The following is a 22,685-nucleotide window of genomic DNA, read 5'->3' as shown; positions in this document are numbered from 1 at the left end:
TGATTCCTGGTTTGAGAGGTTTGTCCCATCAGAAGAGATTCAGTGGAATGGGCCTATACAATCTGGAGTTAAGAAGAATGAGAGGTGATCTTATTGAAACATATAAGAATCTGAGTGGACTTGACTGGGTAGATGCTGAGAGGCTGTTTCCACTGTCTCGAACTCGAGGCATCGTCTCAAGATACGTGGTCGACCATTTACGAGTGAGATGAGGCGGAATTTCTTCACTCAGAGGATTGTGAATCTTTGGAATTCTCTACCCCAGAGGGCTGTGGATGCTCAGTCGTTGAGTATATTCAAGGCTGAGATCGCTAGATTTCTGGACTCTAGGGGAATCAAGGGACATGTGGATCGAGAGGGAAAGTGGAGTTCAGTTTGAAGATCAGCCATGATCTGTTTGAATGGTGGAGCAGGATCGAGGGGCAGTATGGCCTACTCCTGCTCCTATTTCTCATATTCTGATGTTCTTATGACATGCGGTAAGTGTAACAGGCTTGTTAGGAACTTTGGGCCAATGGTTCCCAAATTTCTCCACGACCCGAGGTTTTCCTCCCCTCATGTCTGGGTTTGTTGTCGACGAATTGATAGAGATTGATTGCCAGGATTATTCAACAACTTCATTGTCGTTGGATTGTGCGACTACCGCGATGGTAGAAGGAGAACTAGATGGGCCTTGCAATTTTTCCTCCAATAATTCCTATGATCCTAATGGAGGCCCTCATCTTTTTGAAATAAACAGATTAATGTTAAAATAGCAGCTCCATGACCGTAGGTGGCGCCCATTCGGTAAGCAGCAATGTTGAAAGCTCTCACACCTCAGAAAACAATTCTTGTTTCCCCGGTGTAATTCATTGTATTACCGTCCACAATTTCTCAACCAAATGTTCGGCATTTCAATGAAGGACTCTGGGATTCACTCGCAGCAATGTTCAATTTATGGTTGTATGTGTGTGTGTGTGTATGTATGTGGTTGTGAGTGTATCTATATGTATGTGGGTTCATGTGTTTATGTTTACGTATGTGTGTGTCTATGTTTGTATGTATATGCATGTGTTTATATATGTGTATGTGTTTCTGTGTGTGGTTCTGTGTGCATGTGTGCAGGTGTGTCTGTATGTGGGAGTGTATCTATCGATATTTATGTGTGCAAGGATGCGTGTACAATATAAGGAGAAGGCCGGTTAGTAAATTCTTCAACGTCAGCACTTCAGCCCAGTCCCTCCTCCCACCCCATCCACAAGCAAACGGTGAACATATGGAAAAGGGGTCAGACTGGGGGAAGGAGGCAGATTGGGGAGAAGGGAAATCGTGTTTGACTAACTTGATTCAGTTGTTTAATGAAGTGATGGAAAGGGTTGTTGAGAGTCCTGCAGTTGCTGTTGTGTGTATGGACTGTCTAAAGATATTTTGATAAAATACCACATAATAGACGTGTTAAAAATTAAAGCCCATTCGAACAAGGCGTGGATTCAAAATTGGCTAAGGGACAGAAAGCAGAGCGAAAGTTGAACGGTTATTTTTCAGACTGGAGGGAAGTGTACAGTGATGTTCCCCAGGGGTCAGTATTAGGATCACTGTTCTTTTTGATATATATTCATGACCTTGGGTATGGAAGTTATAATTTCTAATGTTGCTCATGACACGATACTCGAAATGTCGTTAAAAATGTGGAGAATAGTAAGAGACTTCAGTAGGACATCGACAGACTGGTGCAATGGGCAGACATATAGCAGACGAAATTTAACGCAGAGAAGTGCGAAGTGATTCATTTTTGTAGGAAGAATGAGAAGAGGCAATAGAAACTAAATTGTACAATTTGAAAGGGTTTCAGGAAGAGAGAGACCTGGGAGTACACATACACATCTTTGAAGGTGGCAGGACAAGTTGAGAATGCTGTTAAAAAACATATGGAATCATGGGCTTTATTAAGCGTGGCAAAGAGTACAAAAGCAAAGAAGTTATGCTAAACCTTTATGAAACACTGGTTAGTTCTCAGCTGGAGTATTGAGTTTAATTCTGGTCACCATACGTTAGGAAGGATGTCAAGACGTTAGAGAGGGTGCAGAATAGATTAACTAGAATTGTACCAGGGATGAGAGACTTCTGTTACGCGTGGAGTTTGGATAAGCTGCGGTTGTTCTCCTTAGAACAGAGAAGGTTAAGGGTAGATTTGACAGAGGTGTTCAAAAATATGAACGGTTTTGACAGAATAAATAAGGATAAACTGTTTCCAGTGGCAGAATGGTCAGTAAACAAAGGTCACCAATTTAAAGTAATCGGCAAAAGAGCTAGAGGCGACATGAAGAAATATTTATTTTTATGCAGCGAGTTGTAATGATCGGGAGTGCACTGCCTGAAAGGGTAGTGGAAGCAGATTAAATAGTGACTTTCAAAAGGGTATTAGATAAAACGTGAAGGGAAAAAATTACAGGGCTGTGGGGACAGATCAGAAGAATGGGCCTAATTGGATAGCTCTTTCAAACATTCAGGCACGTTAGGGCTAATGGCCTCTTCCTGTGCTGTACTTACGATGATACTATGATTGGAGAGAGGGGTCAGATTTAGAGAAGGGATAACATTGTGGAGAAGGGTCAGATTGAGGATAAGGTGTCAGATTGAGGATAAGGTGTCAGATTGAGGAGAAGCTGTCAGATTGAGAAGAAGGGTGGCCGTGGTGTTCCCCAGCGGTCAGTATTAGGACCACTGCTCGGATTGATATGTGTTAATAACCTGGGCGAGGTTCTAGATGGTACAATTTCAAAGTTTGCAGGTGACACGAAACTCAGAAATGTAGTAAACAATGTGGAGGATAGTAACATACTTCAGGAAGACATGGAGAGACTCGTGAAATGGGCAGATAAATGGCAGATAAAATTTAACGCAGAAAGGAATGAAGTGATACATTATGGTAGGAATAATGAGGAGAGGCAATATAAATTAAATGGTACAATTTTAAAGGGGGGTGCATGAATAGAGTGACCTCTGGGTGCTCATAAGCACATTTCTAAAGGTGGCAGGACAAGCTGAGATGGCTGTTAAAAAGGAAATGGGATCCTGGGCTTTATAAATAGAGGCATAGAGTACGAAAGCAAGAAAATTATCCTATTATGATGCTATGAAATCCATTAATACAACCCTTGACATGCAGTGCTCATGAGATTGGTACCGATGAATCTCTTTGCTGCCCTACAATACTTAGCTTCTCGTATCTATAGTACTGCATTCAGTTCTGGTCTCCGCACCTCAAAAAGGATATATTGGCCTTGGAGGGGGTGCAGCACAGCTTCATCAGGATGATATCTGGGCTAAAAGGTTTCAATTATGAGGATATGTTGCATAGACTAGGCTTGTATTTCCGTGAGAATAGACGATTAAGGACAGGTTTGGTTGATGTATTGAATATGATTAGAGAATTTGATAGGGACGAAAAAAACTATTTCCTCTGGTTGGGTAGTCCAGAACAAGGGGGCATAACCTTCAGTTTAAGCTAAACTGTTCAGGGGTGATGTCAGGAAGCACTTCTACACATAATGGATAGCGGAAATCTGGAACTCTGTCCCCTAAAAAGCTGTTAAGGTTCAGGGTCAATTGAAAATTTCAAAACTTACAATTAATAGATTTTTGTTCGGTAATTATATTAAGGGTTACTTAAAGCTCGTAGATGGATGTGGGATACAGGTCAGCCAATGATCTAATTGAATGGCAGAGCAGGCTAGTGTGGCAGGAAGGCCTCCTCCTGTTCCAATGCTCCCACGTTCTCAACATTTAGAAAATACTCCGATTTATCTTTCTTGGTTCCAAAGTGGATGGCTTCAAACTGCCCACAATTAACTTCATTTGCTAAAGTTTTGCCCACTCACTTAATGTGTTTACGTCCCATTGTAACTTTATGTTCCTATTTGCACTACTTACTGTCCTTCCTAACTATGTGTCACCTTCAAACTTGGATATACAACTCTCTATTGCTTCATCCAAGTCATTAATTAATATGGTGAAAAGTTGATGCTCCAATACAGATCAACGGGGATCATCACTTGTCACATCTGACGCCACGGTTAAAGAGCGTGTTCTGGGTGGGAGGGTGAGGGCCCAGTATAGGTCCATTTCCGATGCGACTGGTCGTTCTCAATACAGGTCCAGTTCATATTGGACGAGTCGACCCCACTGAGTTCCAGTTCCTATTTGACTGGTCGATCCAAGTATAGGTGCAGTTCCAATTCGAGTGGTCGGCCCCATTACAAAGCCAGTTGCTATGAGATTGGTTAACCCCAGTTTTCTCCATTTGATTTGGGAATGGTTGACCCCAACATAGCTCCAGTTCCGTTCGGACTGGTCGGTCGCAGTAGAGTTTCTGTTCCTGTGGGACTGGTCGACACCAGTATAGGTACAGTTCCGATTGGACTGGTCGACCCCGGTGTAGTTCCAGTTCCTATGGGACTGCTGGACCCCAGTATAGGTACAGTTAATATGTGATTGGTCGACCCCAGTATTTCCATTCGCTATGGGACTGTTTGACCCCAGTACAGATACAGTATGTGACTGGTCGAAAAGTGTTTAGGTACAGACACTATGGCACTGGTTGTCCCCTTTATAGATACTGTTCCAAATGGACTGGTCGAGCCGAGGGTCTAGTAAGAAGGAGGAATTAAAGGAAATTAGAATTAGTAATAAAATAGTGCTTCAGAACTTAATGGGACTGAACGACAATAAATCCCCGGGGCCTGAAAATCTGCATCCTTGCGTACTAAAAGTGGTAGCCATGGAAATAGTGGATGCATTAGTTGTCATCTTCCAAAATTCTATATATTATGGAACAGTTCCTGCATATTGGAGGGTGGGAAATGTAACCCCACTGTTTAAAAAAGGAGGGAGGGAGAAAACAGGGAACTACAGACCGGTTACCCGAACATCAGTAGTAGGGAAAATGTTAAAGTCTATTATAAAGGATGTGATTGAAGGACATTTCGAAAATATCAGCTGGATTAGACAAAGTAAACATGGATTTACGAAAGGGCAATCATGTTCGACAAACTTGGATTTTTCTGAGGAGGTAACAGGAAGAATAGATAAGGGAGAACCAGTAGACGTGGTTTATTTGGATTTTTAGATAACGTCCCACATAAGAGGTTGTTGTGCAAAATTAAAGCACATGAGATTGGGGGTATTATACAGCATGGATTCAAAATTGGGTAACAGACAGGAAACAGGGAATAGGCATAATTATGCATTTTTCTGGGTGGCAGGCAGTAACTAGTGGGGTACCGCAGGGATCAGTGCTTGGGCCCCAGCTATTCACAATACATATCAATGATTTGGATGAGGGAACCAAATGTAAGATTTCCAAGTTTGCTAATGATGCAAAACTAGGTGGGATCATGAGTTGTGAGAAGGATGCAAAGATGCTTCAGGGCGATTTAGACAGGTTGAGTGAGTACACAAATACATGGCAGATGCAGTATAATGTGGATAAATGTGAAGTTATCCATTTCGGAAGGAAAAACAGAAAGGCAGAGTATTCATTAAATCGTGATAGATTGGGAAATATTGTTGCACAAAGGGACCTGGATGTCCTTGTACACCAGTCACTGAAAGCAAACATGCAGGTGCAGCAAACAGTTAGGAAGGCAAATGGTATGTTGGCCTTCATTGCAAGAGGATTTGAGTACTGGAGCAGGGATGTCTTACTGCAGTTATACAGGGCTTGGTGAGACCACGCCTGGGGTATTTTGTGCAGTTTTGGCCTTACCTAAGAAAGGATATAATTGCCATAGGGGGAGTGCAGCGAAGGTTCACCAGACCGATTCCTTGGATGGCAGGACTGTTTTATGAGGAGAGATTGGGTCGACTCGGCCTGTATTCACTCGAGTTTAGAAGAATGAGGGGGGATCTCATTGAAACGTATAAAATTCTGACAGGGCTGGACAGACCTGATGCAGGGAGGATGTTGCCCCTGGCTGGGGTGTCCCAAACGAGTGGTCACAGTCCCAGGATACGGGGTAGGACATTCAGGACAGGGATGAGAAGAAATGTCTTCACTCACAGGGTGATGAACCTCTTGAGTTCTCTACCACAGAAGGCTGTGGAGGCCAAGTCACTAAATATATTTAAGAAGGAGCTGGATAGATTTCTAGACACAAATGGCATCAAGGGGTATGGGGAGAGAGCGGGACTATGGTATTGAGATAGAGGGTCTGCCATGATCATATTGAATGGACGAAGCAAGCTCGAAGGGCCGAATGTCCTAATCCTGTTTCTATTTTCTATGTTTCTTTGTAATCTTTCATATCAGCCAGTGAAGGTCGCTGTGTGTTCAACCAACGTAAGAGCACGGATAGCTCAGTAGGTAAAACATCAACTTTTTAACCTGAGAATCCAGAAATCAAGTTCCTGTCTAAGCAACAGTTTTAAATCAAGTTTCTCAATTCCCACATTCATTACCATAAAATAGAAGCTTTTCTCAAAAATCTTTACTTCTGCCTCAAAAAAATGATCAATATAAGCGGGAACAGTTTCTCTTTAATTACTCTGTCAAAACCTCTATCAAATCTCCTTGAACCTTCTCTGTTCCAAGGCGAATCATTCCAACTTCTCCAGTCTCTCCACATAACTGAAGACCCTCAGCCCTGGCATCATTCCAGTGAATCGCTTCTTCACCCTCTATGAAGCCTTGACATCCTTCCTAAAGTGTGGTGCCCAGAATTAAACACCATACTCCAGCTGAGGCCTAATCAGCGTTTTACAAAGGTTTTGCATAACGTCCTTTCTTTTGCACTCTATTCCTCCACGTCACAGGTAACGTCACAAAATTGCTTCAGATCAAACACCTCTTCTCAGGCCATTGCATCGCAAACATACCGCTCAACAACCGCCATCTAACTCTCTGAGTCTCCTCCAAACTCAACCTCACCCCTTCATCCCAATCTGAACTTTATCCTCAATCTGGCCCATTCTCCTCAATCTGACCCTTTCTCCCAATTCTGAACCGATTCTCTTGAATCTGATCCCTTATCGCCAATCTGAACCATTCTCCTCAACTGCACACTTCTCCTCAATCTGACGTCTTCTCCACAATCAGACCCCTTCTCCTCAAATGATCCCTTCCACCGACTCTGCCTCCTTCTCCTCAATCTGACCCCTTCTGCTCAATCTGTGCCTTTTCCTCAATCTGACGGCTTCTCCTAAATCTGACCCCTTCTCCTCAATCTGTGCCTTCTCCTCAATCTGTGCCTTCTCCTCAATCTGTGCCTTTTCCTCAATCTGACCACTTCTCCTAAATCTGACCCCTTCTCCTCAATCTGTGCCTTCTCCTCAATCTGACGAATTCTCCTCAATCTGACGACTTCTTCTCAATCTGACGACTTCTCTTCAATCTGACGACCTCTCCTCAATCTGATCCCTTCTTCCAAATCTGACCAATTCTCCGAGATCTGTGACTTCTCCCCAATCTGACCCATTCTCCCAATCTGACGCGTTCTCCCCATTCTGAACCCTTCTCCTCAATCTGACCCCTTCTCCTCAATCCGGCCCCCTTCTCCTCAATCTGGTCCCCTTCTCATCAATCCGGTCCCCTTCTCCTCAAGCTGATCTTTTCTCCTCAATCTGCTCCCTTCTCATCAACCTCACTTCTCCTCCCCAATCCTTACACTTCTCCGAGATCTGACCAATTCTTTATGAACATTTTGGATTTAAATCAGGAAGCTCGTTTTCAAACAAAGGGTAGTGGAAATCTATAACTCTCTCCTCTTGGTGTCTGCATGAAGAGTGTTGATACGTGTAGTACGGTTGATGTTGTGAATATGGACTTGCAAAAGGCATTTGATAAAGTGCCACATAATAGGCATGATGGCAAAATTTAAGTCCAAGGGATTAAAGGGTCAGTGGCAGCGTGGATACAAACTTGGCTGGGGGCAGAAAGCAAAGAGTAGGGTGAATGGTTGTTTTTCAGACTTGAGGGAAATATGCAGAGGTGTTCCCCAGGGCTCAGTATTCGGACCACTGCGCTTTCATGATATAAATTAATGACCTGGATATGGGTACGGATGGTAATAATTTCAAAGTTGAGATGAGCCGAATCTCGGAAATGTAGTAAATAATGTGGAGGATAGTAAGAGACTTCAGAAGGACATGGACAGACTGGTGAAATGGGCAGACACATGGCAGATGAAATTTAACGCAGAGAAGTGTGAAGTGATACATCTTGGCCGGAAGAAAGAGGAGTGGGAATATAAGCCAAATGGTACAATTTCGAAGGGTACAGAGAGACTTGGGGTGTACGTCGTAAAATCTTTGAAGATGGCAGGGCAAGTTGAGAAGGCTGTTCATGAAGCATACAGGATCTTGGTTTTATTAATAGAGGCATAGAGGAGAGAAGCAAGGAAGTTATGCTGAACCTTTATAAAACAATGGTTAGGCCGCAGCTTAGAGTATTGTGTCCAATTCTTCATGTCCAATACGTCATCCCTGTACTTCATATACTCCTCCAGTAATCTTGGTATATGAGTTAGCGCATGCGCTAACCCCGAACGCCGGAAGCATGAAAAGTGGGGAGAAAATATCTGCAATCAGTGTGCAACGCTGATTTAAAGTGGTACACACAATTTTGCACCTTAACGCTCATCTCAACGCACAGTCTTATCCCCAACCATCTTAACGTTTCTTCCAGTGCCTGAAGGACACCCCAGTAGCGCTATTCAAAGGGCCTTGCGGTTGTTGCAGTTTAGTTGCTGGCTTCTTGCTTCTGGCTGGGGGAGGAGTAGGAAGTGTTTTTTGAAGCTCCCTATTCTTATTGAGAGTTGCTACATTACTTTTCAGTGTGCTTTGGCAGGTATTGCTTTACAGGTCGGATAATTACAACCCTGGTGGAACAACATTCCTGCCAACCATATGCGGTCTGCTCGGGCTCCCGTTGGACATTGAACATGACTAGGAGAATGCAGGAAGGCCACGCCTAGCAGGTCAAGCTGCGAGGAGACGGAGGCCGAGTAGTCGCATGGCACAGAGTAGGTGGCCCTGCCCAATGATCCGAAACACTGTCTCCTCCAGAGGGGTGCGGACGTGTAGACGTGCCCGTCCAGCCTCAGGTCCCTCCTGCTGGCGGGTGTTATACGCCACCTTCACTGCAAGACAGAGGAGTGTGTTAGTGAGTGTTTGTCATGGTAGAATAGCTGCCACTTTGTGTGACTTGAGTGGTGCTTGTGTGGCCTGCAAGTGTGGTATTATGTGCGATAGAGATGCAGCATTGCGTATGAATGGCAGTGCTTGTTGGTGGGTGGTTGGGTGGGTGATGGGAGGTGTCGTGCATGGAGTATTGGTGCAGTTGGTCGGATGTGCCACTTGACACTTGCATTCACTCACCTTGTCCACTCGTGTCAAATCATTAAATTTCTGGCGGCACTGCACCCACCTGCAGGGTGCAATGCTCCTCGAATTCACCTCCTGTGCCACGGCCTGCCAATCCCTACGCAGCTTTAGTCTAGACGGTCTCCGTTCACCCTGCGGGTACTTAGCTGCCCTCCTTTCGTCCACACCTTCCACCAGAGCATCAACGAAGGATCTTGGTGCCCGCTCTCTTGCTGGTGCAGCTGCTAATGATGCCATTCTCCCTTCTCCTCCTTGGCTGTGAATCTGCCATTAGTAACGTGCCTGCATCTTTAAGTAGTGCAGGCAGCTGATGAAGTGCGCTGTCCACGCCCCATTTCCAACTTCCTCATTCTCCGTGCAGCCTCCCAGCAGCGATGACTGCGCTTGCTCCATGGGAGATTACAGCGTCAGTAGCAGACAGCACGAAGTTCACGTGCTGCCTGCGGAGCGTCCGTTCGTCGAGGGGATGTGCCACCATCTCCCAGAACGGATCCTGATGCAATTTTTCCCCCAAAGGCTTTGTCACACGGAAATAAGTTCATTTGATGAAAACAAACAAAAAGTGTCAAGAACTACGAAAAATTACTGGATTTGAAGATAAAAAGTTCAGCCATTAAAGGATAAAAAGCTTTATCTCACTGAAATAAGTAAATTATATGAAACAAAGCAAAAAGTGACAAGAAGCACGAACTTTCTTTGTATTTGAAGGTAAATTCTTAAGCCAACAAACAAAAAAGCTCCATCGCACTCAAATAAATTCATTTCATGAAAACAAAGAGTGAGAAGAACCATGAAAATTTACTGGATTTGAAAATAAAATCTTAAGCCATTAAAGAAAAAAGCTTTATCTCACTGAACTAAGTCCATTTGATGAAAACAAGTAAATCGTGACAAGAAGCACGAAGATTTACCAGTTTGAAGCAAATATCTTAAGTCATTCAAGAAAAAAAAGCTTTATCGCACTAAAATAGGTACATTTGTTGAAAACAAGCAACATGTGGCAGGAACCATGACAATTTACTGGATTTGAAAATAAAATCTGAAGCCATTGAAGAAAAAACTTTTTTCACACTGAATTAAGTTAATTTGATGAAAACCATCAAAAAGTGACAAGAAGCACAAAAGTTTACTGGATTCGAAGATGAAAAGTTAAGCCATTTAAGAAAAAAGCTTTATCTCACTGAAATGAATACGTTTGTTGATAAGCAAAAAGTAACAAGAACAAGGACAGTTTTTGTTTATTAAGGCAGAATCTTAAGCCGTTTAAGAAAAAAAGTTTTCTCTCATTGAAATAAATGCATTTGATGAAAAACATCAAAAAGCGAAAGGAACCACGAAAATTTACTGGATTTGAAGTTAAAACCTTAAGACTGTGGGGAGTGGGACAGTGACTGAGGAGAGTGGGATGTAGGATCTGAGGGGAGTGGGATTGTGACTGAGTAGAGCGGGATGTAGGGATTGAGGGGAGTGGGATGTCGTGACTGAGTGGAGTGACCAGAAGTGACAGAGAGAAGTGGGATTGTTGTGACGGAGGAGAGCGGGATGCCGTAATGGAAGAGATTCGGATGTAGTTCCTGAGGGTAGTGGGATAGTTACTGAGGGGAGTGGGTTGCAGTGACGGAGGTGACTGGGTTGCAGTGACTGAGGTGAGTGAGTTGCCGTGTCTGAAGGGAGTGGGAAGCAGTGACTGAGGTGAGTGGGATGCAGTGACTGAGGGGAGTGGGATGCAGTGACTGAGGTGACTGGGTTGCAGTGACCGAGGTGAGTGAGTAGCAGTGACTGCGGTGAGTGGGATGCAGTGACTGAGGTGAGTGAGTAGCAGTGACTGAGGTGAGTGGGATGCAGTGTCTGAGGTGAGTGAGTTGCAGTAACTGAGGACAGTGGAATGCAGTGACTGAGGTGAGTGAGTTGCAGTGACTGAGGTGAGTGGGATGCAGTGACTGAAGTGAGTGGGTTGCAGTGACTGAGGTGAATGGGATGCAGTGACTGAGGTGAGTGGGTTTCAGTGATAGAGGGGAGTGGGATGCAGTGACTGAGGTGAGTGGATGCAGTGCCTGAGGTGAGTGGGATGCAGTGACTGAGGTGAGTGAGTTGCATTGACTGAGGTGAGTGGGATGCAGTGTCTGAGGTGAGTGGGTTGCAGTGATTGAGTGGATTGATTTTCAGTGACTGAGGGGAGTGGGAGGCAGTGACTGAGTTGAGTGGGTTGCAGTGATAGAGGAGAGTGTGTTGCAGTGTCTCAGATGAGTGGGATGCAGTGACTAAGATGAATGGGATGCAGTGAATGAGGGGAGCGTGATTTCTGTGACAGAGGAGAATCTGATGCAGCGCCTGAGGAGATTGTGATTTAGTAACTGAGGGCTGCAGGATTCAGTGACTTGGTGTGAGATATAGTGACCGAGGTGAATGGGATTTGTGACTGAGTGGAGTGGAATGTGGAGACTGATTGGAGTGGAATGTAGTTACTGAGAGGAACTGGAGGTAGTGACTGAGGGGAGTGAGCTGAAGTGACTGAGGGCAGTAGGATGCAGTGACTGAGGGGAGTGGGATACAATGTCTGACTGGAATGGGATGTAGTAACTGAGGGGAGTGGGCTGAAGAGACTGAGGACAGTGGGATGCAGTGACTGACGGGAGTGGGCTAAAGTGACTGAGGGCAGTGGGATGCAGTGACTGAGGGGAGTGAGCTGAAGTGACTAAGGGCAGTGGGATGCAGTGACTGACGGGAGTGGGCTAAAGTGACTGAGGGCAGTGGGATGCAGTGACTGAGGGGAGTGAGCGGAAGTGACTGAGGGCAGTGGGATGCAGTGACTGAGGGGAGTGGGCTGATGAGACTGAGGGCAGTGGGATGCAGTGACTGAGGGGAGTGGGCTGATGAGACTGAGGGCAGTGGGATGCAGTGACTGTGGGGAGTGGGCTGAAGTGACTGAGGGCAGTGGGATGCAGTGACTGAGGGGAGTGAGCGGAAGTGACTGAGGGCAGTGGGATGCAGTGACTGAGGGGAGTGGACTGATCAGACTGAGGGCAGTGGGATGCAGTGACTGAGGGGAGTGGGCTGATGAGACTGAGGGCAGTGGGATGCAGTGACTGTGGGGAGTGGGCTGAAGTGACTGAGGGCAGTGGGCTGAGTGACTGTTGCGAGTGGGATGCAGTGTCTAACTGGAATGGGATGTAGTAACTGAGGGGAGTGGGCTGAAGAGGCTGAGGGCAGTGGGATGCAGTGACTGAGGGGAGTGAGCTGAAGTGACTGAGGGGAGTGAGCTGAAGTGACTGAGGGCAGTGGGATGCAGTGACTGAGGGGAGTGGGCTGAAGAGACTGAGGGCAGTGGGATGCAGTGACTGAGGGGAGTGAGCTGAAGTGACTGAGTGCAATGGGCTGAGTGACTGTTGCGAGTGGGATGCACTGTCTGTCTGGAATGGGATGTAGTAACTGAGGAGAGTGGGCTGAAGAGACTAAGGGGAATGGGATGCCGTGACGGAGGAGAGTGGGATGTCGTGACGGAAGAGATTTGGATGCAGTGACTGAAGGTAGTGGGATATTGAAAGACGTGAGTGGGAGGTACTGACTGAGACAAGAGGAATTTAGTGACTGAGGGAAACGGGATGATGTGACTGCGGGGAGTGGGATGTGGTGTCTGAGAGGACCTGGAGGTAGTGACTGAGGGGAGTGAGCTGAATTGACTGAGGCGTTTGGAATGCCGGGACGGAAGTGATTGTGATGTAGTGACTGAGGGTAGTGGGAAATGGAGACTGAGGGGAGAGGGATTCCGTGACTGAGGGGAGAGGAATGTAGTGACTGAGTGGAGTAGGATGTTGTGACTGAGTGGAGTGGGATGTAGTGACTGAGGGGAGTGGGATGTAGTGACTGATGGGTGTGGGATGTAGTGACTGAGGGGAGTGGGATGTAGTGACGGAGGGGAGTAGGATGTTGTGACTGAGGGGAGTGGGATGTAGTGACTGATGGCAGTGGGTTGAAGTGACTGAGGGGAGTTGGATGAAGTGACTGAGGGGAGTGGGATGTAGTGGCTGAGGAGAGTGGGATGCACTGGCTGAGGAGAGAGGGATGTATTGCCTGGGGGGAGTGGGAGGTAGTGATGAGGGGAGTGGGATATTGTAACTGGGGGGAGTGGGATGTATTGACTTAGAGAACTAGGAGTTAGTGACTGAGGGGAGCGGGAGGTAGAGATTGAGTGGAGTGGGATGTGGTGACTGAGGGGCGTGGGATGCAGTTACTGAGGGGAGTGGGAGGTAGAGATTGAGGGGAGAAGAAAGTTGTGACTGATCGTAGTTGGATGTAGTGACTGAGAGGAGTGGGGTGTAGTGAATGAGTGGATTGGGATGTACTGATTGAGGAGAGTGGGATGTAACGACTGAAAGGACCTGGAGGTAGTTACTGTGGGGAGTGAGCTGAAGTGTCTGAGGGGAGTGGGATTTAGTGACTGGAGGAGTGGGATTTAGTGACTGAGGGGAGTGGGATGCTGTGACTGAGGGGAGTGGGATGTGGATACTGAGGGGAGTGGGATGCAGTGACTGAGGGGAGTAGGATGCAGTGACTGAGGGGAGTGGGACGTGGATACTGAGGGGAGTGGGATGCAGTGACTGAGGGGAGGAGGATGCAGTGACTGAGGGGAGTAGGATGCAGTGACTGAAGGGCGTGGGATGCAGTGACTGTGCGAAGTAGATTGCAATGACTGTGAAGAGTGGGCTGTAATTATTGAGGAGAGTGTCATGTGGATACTGAGGGTGCTGGGATGCCGTGATGGAGGGGAGTTGGACGTGATGACTGAGGGGAGGGAGGTGCTGTGACGGAAGGGAATGTGTTGTCTTGCCTGTCAGTGGTGGGATGCAGTGACTGAGGGGAGTAGTATGCCGTGATTGAGTGCTGTAGGTTGTTGTGAATTAAGGGAGTCGGATGCATGGGCATTGAGCAGTGCGATGTAGTGACTGATGTGTGTGGGATATAGTGATTGAGTGGAGTAGGATGCAGTAACTGAGGGGAGTGAGATTTACGAATGATGGGAGTGAGATATCGTTTTGCCCGGTGTAGTTACTGAGAGAAGTGTTTGAAATTCTCCGAACTCGAGTACCAGCTTTGTCTCCAGCACTGCAATATTCTCCTTAATCAACACTGCCACCCCCTCTACCTCCTTTTTCCTCCTTTCCCATCTTTCCTGAACACCTTGTATCAAGCAATATTCAATACCCAATTTTGCCCTTTTTTTGAGCCTGGTCTCCGTGATCGCTACTACATCATATTCCCATGTGGCTATTTGCGCCTGCGGCTCACCAGCCTTATTTTCCACGCTTCGTGCTTTTACACACACCTATCCTAGACCTTCTCGGATCCGCTCTTCGTTTCATCCCATCTAATGCTGTACAATTTCTTAATCTAGTGCTATCCCTCTCTCCCAATCCTTTGCGCACTTTGCTTCACCTTTACTAATGCTACATTCTGGTGCCCACCCCATGCCAAAATAGTTTAAACCCTCCCCCACAGCACCAGAGAACCTCCCCCAAAATAGGTTCCACGGAGATTTGAATTCTGGATCGCTGGATTCAGTGTCCAGTGTGCTCACCATTACACCATGGAAATGATACCAAATGTGTTCGGGACCTCTGTTGTCTCCCATTTTAGAGTCGTGTCAGATCCAATAGAAGATAATCCATCAAAACAAAAACACGAGCCTGGCAGCGGCTGCACTAATCTGTTGTTTTCAATTACTGTAATAAATATAGAAGATCAAATATCTAATTGTCTCCCTGGAGGCTGTTTCAGGTATAAATAAGACAACACTTGAATGTCGTGCAGCGCACCTCAGAGCTTCTCATAGAAATGCACGGATCACCAAAAGGTCTGGTGTTTGCCCTTTACTATCCCGTCCTTGCAGTTATCGGTGTTCCAGGTAAAGTATTGCAATTAGCTATTAGTTACGTAAATCGTTGTTTAACTGTACCACTGCTCTTATTTCCCGGTTATCATTTCTCCCTTTTAACGGTATAATTTCTCTTCTTTAACTGTATCATCTCTTCCCTTTAATTGTATAATTTCTCCCCTTTATGGTTATCATTCTCCCGGTTAATGGATCATTTCTACCCTTTAACGGTATTATTTCTCCCCTTTAACGGTATCATTATTCGCTTATATCGGTATTTTTACGCATTACCGTCAGTGAATTCGCAACTTCAACAGTAACAACTTACATTTATGTAGCACCTATAACATAGTAAAATGTCCCAAGTTGCTTCACAGGGGTGTTATCAAAGAAAGTTTGACACTGAACCACTCAAGGATATGCCAAAACAGATGGCCAAGAGCTTGGTCAAAGAGGTTGGTATTAAGGAGCGATTTAAAGGAGGAGAGAGAGGTGGAGAGGTTTACGGAGGGAATTCCAGATTTTACGGCCTGGGCTGCTTCAGGTCGCCAATGGTGGAGCGATGAAAATCAGGGATGTGGAAGAGGCCAGAATTGGAGGAATGCTGAGATCTTGATTGTAGGGTTGGAGAAGGTTGTAGAAATAGGGAAGGGCGAAGCCATGGTGGAATTTGAAAGCAAGGATGAGAATTTTAAGATCGAGGCGTTCCAAGACCGGGAGCCAATGTAAGTCAATGAGCACAGCGGTGGATGTGTGAATGGGGCTTTGTGCGAGTTGGGATACGGGCAGCAGAGTTTTGGATGAGCTCAAGCTTACAGAGGGTGGAAGGTGGGAGGTGGGCCAGGAGAGCATTGGAATATTGGAGTCTAGAGCTAACAAAGGCTATCGGATGAGGCTTTCAGCAGCAGATGAGCTGAGGCAGGTGTGGAGATGGGCGAAGTTATGGAGGTGTAAGTAGGTGGTCTTGGTAATGCAGAGGATAGCCAGTGTTTTCCCAATATTCAACTGTTAGCATAGTGTACATGTAGTTCCATTGTGCTATTGACACTATTAGGTGGTTGAATTATCACACTGTTATCATGGCGTATATGAAGTTCTGTTGTGGTCTTCGTCCTGCACAGTGAAATGTAACACTTTTATATCAGAGTATATATTGTATTACAGCTATTGCATTGTGAGTGGCATTATCACGTTATTATAAGCTATGCATCGAAATTACTTTATACCCTGCTGCAAACTGACCGGTGGTGGGTTCAGTTCGAAGGGCGCCCTCAGCCCTCGGCTACCGTGACCGTTCTTGATACTGAGGGCAATTTCACTGGAAGATACATCGGGGGCTGCACATATGAGTACGAAGTGGAACCGCTGGCGATCCGTTAAACAGCAGCATTAGGGTAAGAATTCTCTGCTTCCGATCCCAGCATTCTACACGGCAGTAAGACTGGTTGCGTTCACTGTCAGTTATCGCTGCATTAATTAAATCAAATCTCTGTGTTAGTTTTATTAAATGTTTGTGATATTGACTGGATTTATAAATAATTCAACCAATCACTGATGGAACTGAATAATCGTGAAGCAGCTGGTTGAATTTAATCACTGGATATATTCATTACTGACTGTCTTTATTAAATGATTAGTTTACTTGTCTTCGTTTTGAATACTATTTACAAAACAGACAAATTTCAAAAAACGATTCATCGATGAGATTAAATATTCCCGACTGAATTCAATGATTGATTTGATTTAAATGATATTGTTACGGAGCGAGTTGTTAACAATAATATAAGCAATGTAACAAGTTGCTCTTTTATTAAAGAATCTTCATTTGCCCCATACTCGCACAGCGCTGGTTTTCTGCTCTCAGTCTCTAACTTGTTCAAGTCAAATCGGTCTAACTTGATAGAGTTTTTTGATGTGTTAACAGAGAGGGTCGACGTGGGCAATACGGTTGATGTGTATATGGACTTCAAAAGGCATTTGATAAAAGGCCGCATGATAGGCTTGTCCGGGAGATTGAAGGTCATGGAATAAAGGGCAATATATGAATTGAGAATTGGCTAAGTAACAGGAGACAGAGAGTAGTGATGAACGGTAGTATTTCGTACTGGAAGGAGGTGCACAGTGATGTTCCCCAGGGGTCGCTACTAGGACCACTGCTTTTCTTAATATATATTAATGACTTGAGTACAGGGCACAATTTCAAAATTTGCAGATGACCCATAACTTGGAAGTGTCGTAAACAGTGAGGAGGATAGTGATAGACTTCAAGAGGATATGGACAGAATGGTGGAATGGGCGGGCACGTGTCAGGTGAAATTTAACGCAGAAAAATGTGAAGTGATCCTTTTCGGTAGGAAGAACGAGGAGAGGTAATATAAACTAAAGGGCACAATTCCAAAATGGATACCAGAACAGAGAGATATGGGCGTATATGTAGACAAATCGTTGAAGGTGGCAGGGCAGGTTGAGAAAGCGGTTAAAAAAACGTACGGGATTCTGGGCTTTATAAATAGAGGCATATAGTACAAAAGCACGGAAGCTATGATGAACCTTTATAAAACGCTGGTTAGATCACAACTGGAGTATTGTGTCAGTTCGGGGCTCCACACTTTAGGAAAGATGTGAAGGCCTTGGAGACGGTGCAGAAAAGATTTACTGGAATGATTCCGGGGATGAGGGACTTTAGAATCGTGGATAGACTGGAGAGGCTGGGGTTGTTCTCCTTGGAACAGAGAAGGTTGAAAATCATGAAGGGTCAAAACAGAGTAGATAGAGAGAAACTGTTCCCATTGGTGAAAGGGTCAAGGACCAGAGGACATCGATTTAAGATGATTGGCAAAAGAACCAAAGGTGACGTTGACGATCCGGATTCTTTCCCCTCAGTCTGGTTCAGTAATAACTGAAGTCGAATACATTTTAAAGTCCAACACATCTTTAATAGCAGGGTTCTTAGTCTGCAGCATTGATTTGGACTCCTGATAGAGTCCCTCTATGCTGGCAGAGCAAGAACAAGAAACATACAGAAATCCACACGTTTTTATACAAATCAATAGGGTTGGAACATACTTAACGAGGGTCAACACCAATCATAAGCCGGGCATAGGTTGCCATGCGAGGTTACATTATTTCCGACCAATCATAAATCGTCCATGTGCTGATCATGCTGCTGTTAGACATCAAAGGGGATAACTTCCTCACTTTCCAACTTGGAATGTTCTTCCCTGTTCCTTCTGTTCCTTATCTCCCAACCTGGAATGTCTTTCAACTTTGGCTAAGCTCGTTCCCTATATTGATCTGCCATAAACATGGAGACATTCAGACCAGTCCTTGACTCACATCAAAGACCTATCATTGATAAGACAATGCAGGCCTGCTGACTAAGCAAACATATGGCCCAGCAGGAGGGCCAGGCCACTTGTATCAATCTCAGTTACTAACTAATTAACCCTTTCTAACCATTTTGCATTCTGCTTCTTTGCCACGTAGGCATCTTAATATTTTACCGAAAACTGACCACATAGGGATTCTCATTGTGAGGAAAAACGTTTTTACACGATGAATGTTTAGGATCTGGAATGCACTGCCCGAGGGGGTGGTGGAGCAAGATTCAATCATGGCATTCAAAAGGGGGTTGGATAATAATTAAAAGGAAAAGAAAATACAGGGCTATGGGAATTGGGAGGGGAGGTGGGACGAGCTGGATTGGTCTAGCATAGATCCGGCAGAAACATGATGGGCCGAATGGCCTCCTTCCGCGCCATCACTCTTCTATGATTCTATGATTCTATGAACTCCATTCATTGGTTCAGCCTGGCACTGCTCTTCCACATTGGCTGCTGCTGACGGTTTTCCAGTGACCGCTGCTGATTCCTGGTGTCCGTCCTGCTCTTTTCACCTGCCAATGTCGCGGACTGTTCCCGTTTTCGTTCTTTTCTCCACATTGTATAACTGGTGGCATCTCTCATCTCTGAGTCACAAAGTTGTAGTTCAATACCCATTGCAGGACAAAGCCGATAATTTTTCATAACAGCGCAGAGTTGTAACGAGGGAGCGTGTCGGAAGGGCTTTCTCCGAATGATACCTCATCATCTGCCAGTCCCAATGGGTCAGCTGGTCATTGAAGATCCCAGGTGACTATCAGCAGAAGAACTTGGAGTTCTCACTGTCTGCTCGCCAACATTCCCAACGCAAATTCAGAGATTATCAATTGTCTGTTCACCCCTCCGCTGTTTGGGAATCTTTTTGGACAAGCTGACTGTTGAATTTTCCAACAGTGAATGATTTGACAGGAATTCATCGATGAGAGTGATTGGGTCGCCAATGGGACAACATCGGTTTTAAATGCAAGTTTTTTGTTCTTTCTTGCATGTTTCCAGTTTTATTGTCGAGTGTTTTATGGTTTATTCTCTGAAATATCTTCTGTAATACATGCACTTTCCCGTCACCTAATCTTCGCATTTATTATGAACTATTTTACTGATTCTTTAAGACCTGTTCCTTTTCTTGCCTATTTCACGTTCCCACGTTGGTTTCAATGGGTTTCTTGTTCCCATTGTGTTTTTATATTAATTCACATGCCGATGTCTTTGGCCTGTCTCATTTATAATCCGGATGATTATTTTAAACAGAGAAATGGGAATCCAAAGGGTATGGGATCGATTTCATCTCAGGATCAAGTGTCAACGTTGTAAATTTCACACCTAATTCTGTCAAACGTATCATTTTGCTGGGAGTCGGATCACTAATCTTCCTGTTTTCGCTCGCACACAGACATTTCCTCCCCTTTTTTCTCTTCCTGTTAACTTGGCAGTGATTGTGATCCTGTCCCGAGGAAGGTGCGGTCTCTCCAGATGTATTACTTACTACCTGGTGTCCATGGCGGTGACGGATCTCCTCGTCATTATCACGGCTGTGATATTAAACCGGATTGTGGGTATTTATTTCCCATTCAGTTTCCTGTCCATCACCCCGGTCTGTAGTCTCAGTTTTGTCTTAAATTATGCAATTAGAGACGGTTCTGTCTCGGTAACGGTCGTGTTCACCTTTGATCGATTTGTAGCCATTTGTTGTCAGGAGCTGAAAACAACATATTGCACCGAGAAAACGGCGGCTGTTGTTATCGGAACGGTCTGTGTCCTGAGCTGTTTAAAAAATACTTACTGGTATTTTATATATGAACCGTTGTATACAATTAACAACATACCCTGGTTCTGCAAGATAAAGTTAATATTTTATACCTCACCTGCATGGGCCGCATTTGACTGGATTCACCGCATTTTAACCCCTTGCCTCCCATTCATTCTGATTTTATTGCTCAATGCTCTGACCGTCAGGCACATTTTAGCGGCCATTAGAATCCGCAGAAGACCCCAGGTCCGCAGCAAAGTTGAGAATCAGAGTGACCCAGAGATGGAGAGCCGGAGAAAATCCATTGTTTTGCTCTTCTGTATTTCGGGCAGTCTCATCCTGTTATGGTTATTGTTTCTCATAACTTTCCTCTATGTCCGAATTGCTAACGTTAGTTATTTCTCAGGTTCTAATTTCGATGAATCAAACTTTATTCTGGAGGAAAGCGGATTCATGCTTCAGCTTTTGAGTTCCTGCATGAACCCATTTATTTATGCAGGGACCCAGAGTAAATTCAGAGAGGAGTTAAAGAATGGAGTGAAATATCCACTGTGGTTAATTGCTAAATTATTTAAATAATGAAAATTCTAAAAACCATCATGATTGGAACTTATATTCCATCCGAAACTCTTCTCGCCCATGTCACACACTGCCTGACCTCTCAGATAAACAGTCACTCACACTAAGATCATTTACCAATGTGAAATTACGATTGCTCAATTCAGGGTTGCAATCTGTTATTAATTAGTTTCCAGTTCTCTTGTCGGTGCTGACTCAGGACGAGTACATTCCCACCAGCCCCGAGGCCCCTCGAGTATCTTCACATTGAGATGGGAGACAGAGAGTCCGAGATCTGTCTGTTGTTGGATATCAAGTTTAACAGTTTAATAAAGTGAGACCAGTAACCCTCCTGGCAATGGTTTGGATCTTGTGCACTCTCCGAAATGGGAAGACGTATTGTCCAGACCCATTGTTCTCCGCTCACTGAGCACGGCCCCAAATCCATAATTATAGGAACACAGGATTTGCTAGACGCAAAAAGATCAAGTTCCATCTAGTTCGCCTTCTACCTTCCTAGGAGACACATAATACGATGAGAATGGAGTTGTTGACGAATGCACAACGAGAACTGCGGGTAAAAAAGGGGCTGCGGCTGTTTGTGGTCCTCAACAGTGTAGCAGATTGCCTTATCTGCATTATCATAGAATCGTGGAAATTTTACCGCACAGAAGGAGGCCATTCGGCCCATCGTGTCCGCGCCGACCGAAAATGAGCCACCCAGCCTAATCCCACGTTCCAGCACTTGGTCAGTAGCCCTGCAGGTTACGGCACTTCCAGTTCACATCCAAGTACTTTTTAAATGAGTTGAGAGTTTCTGCCTCTTCCACCCTTTCAGGCAGTGAGTTCCAGACCCCCATCACCCTCTGGGTGAAAAATGTTTTCCTCAGCTCCCTCTAATCCTTCCACTAATCTCTTTAAATCTATGCCCTCAGGTTATTGACCTCTCTGCTATGGGAAATATATCCTCCATATCCACTCTATTTTGGCCCCTCATAATTTTGTACACTTCAATTAAATCCCCGCTCATCCTCCTCTGATCCAAATAAAAAAACCCCAACCTATCCAATCTTTCCTCATAGGTAAAATTCTACAGTCCTGCAACATCCTTGCATATCTCCTCGGTGCGCTCTCCAGTGCAATTACATCCTTCCTGTAATGTGGTGACCAGAACTGTACACATTACTCCAGCTATGGCCGAACCAGTGTTTTATAAAGTTCTACCATGACCTCCCTGCTCTTATATTCTATGCCTCTGCTAATAAAGGAAAGTATTCCATATGCCTTCGTAACCACCTTAACTACCTGTCCTGCTACCTTCAGGGATCTGTGCACATGTCGGCTTAGAGTCCTTGAGCTGGATTGCGAGTTACAGACACTCTGACACATAAGGAAGGGGAAGGAAAATCTGGACAACATTCTCCAGAATTCAGTCACACCTCAGAGGATAGAGGAGGGGGATAGTGTGGCTGGTAGTCAGTGGGTAGTCTGATAGGAGGGGATAAAGACGAGGAGGTCCCACAGACACTAGTCCTGTCCAACAGGTACAAATCACTTGATACCTATGAGGATAAGGAAGAAGACTATGGGAAGGACAGCCAGAATGCTGACCAAGGCACGCTGGAGCAAAAAGCTGTCCAAGGGGAGGAGGTGCAGAGTAGAAAGATGGTAGTTATAGGAGATTTGATAATTAGAGGGATAGATTCGATTCTTTGCATTCAGGATCGAGAGTCCCGAAGTGTTTGTTGCCTATCTGGTGCCAGGGTAA

At 45.1% G+C, this 22,685-nt stretch overlaps 1 protein-coding gene across 1 annotated transcript; it reads left to right on the top strand.

Annotated features, from left to right (window-relative positions):
• The first annotated feature begins 15,192 nt into the window (after positions 1–15,192).
• LOC137315062 (probable G-protein coupled receptor 139) lies at positions 15,193–20,938 on the top strand. Its single transcript, XM_067980012.1, has 2 exons — positions 15,193–15,256; positions 20,025–20,938. Exons 1-2 carry the CDS (start codon positions 15,193–15,195, stop codon positions 20,936–20,938), a joined length of 978 nt encoding a protein of 325 aa, XP_067836113.1.
• The last annotated feature ends 1,747 nt before the right edge of the window (positions 20,939–22,685 follow it).

The sequence above is a fragment of the Heptranchias perlo genome, unplaced genomic scaffold, assembly GCF_035084215.1.
Source record: "Heptranchias perlo isolate sHepPer1 unplaced genomic scaffold, sHepPer1.hap1 HAP1_SCAFFOLD_53, whole genome shotgun sequence".
Lineage (NCBI taxonomy): Eukaryota > Metazoa > Chordata > Chondrichthyes > Hexanchiformes > Hexanchidae > Heptranchias > Heptranchias perlo.
The sequence above is the reverse complement of the archived record's forward strand: the minus strand, read 5'-3'. Positions and strand labels throughout refer to the sequence as shown.

What these genes read in the sequence shown, in the direction of transcription:
- LOC137315062 (XM_067980012.1), top strand. Translation starts at nt 15,193, where the DNA reads ATGCACGGATCACCAAAAGGTCTGGTGTTTGCCCTTTACTATCCCGTC. An exon ending in CGTCCTTGCAGTTATCGGTG is followed by an intron (nt 15,257 to 20,024) that starts TTCCAGGTAAAG and finishes CCCTTTTTTCTC; the next exon opens with TTCCTGTTAACTTGGCAGTG.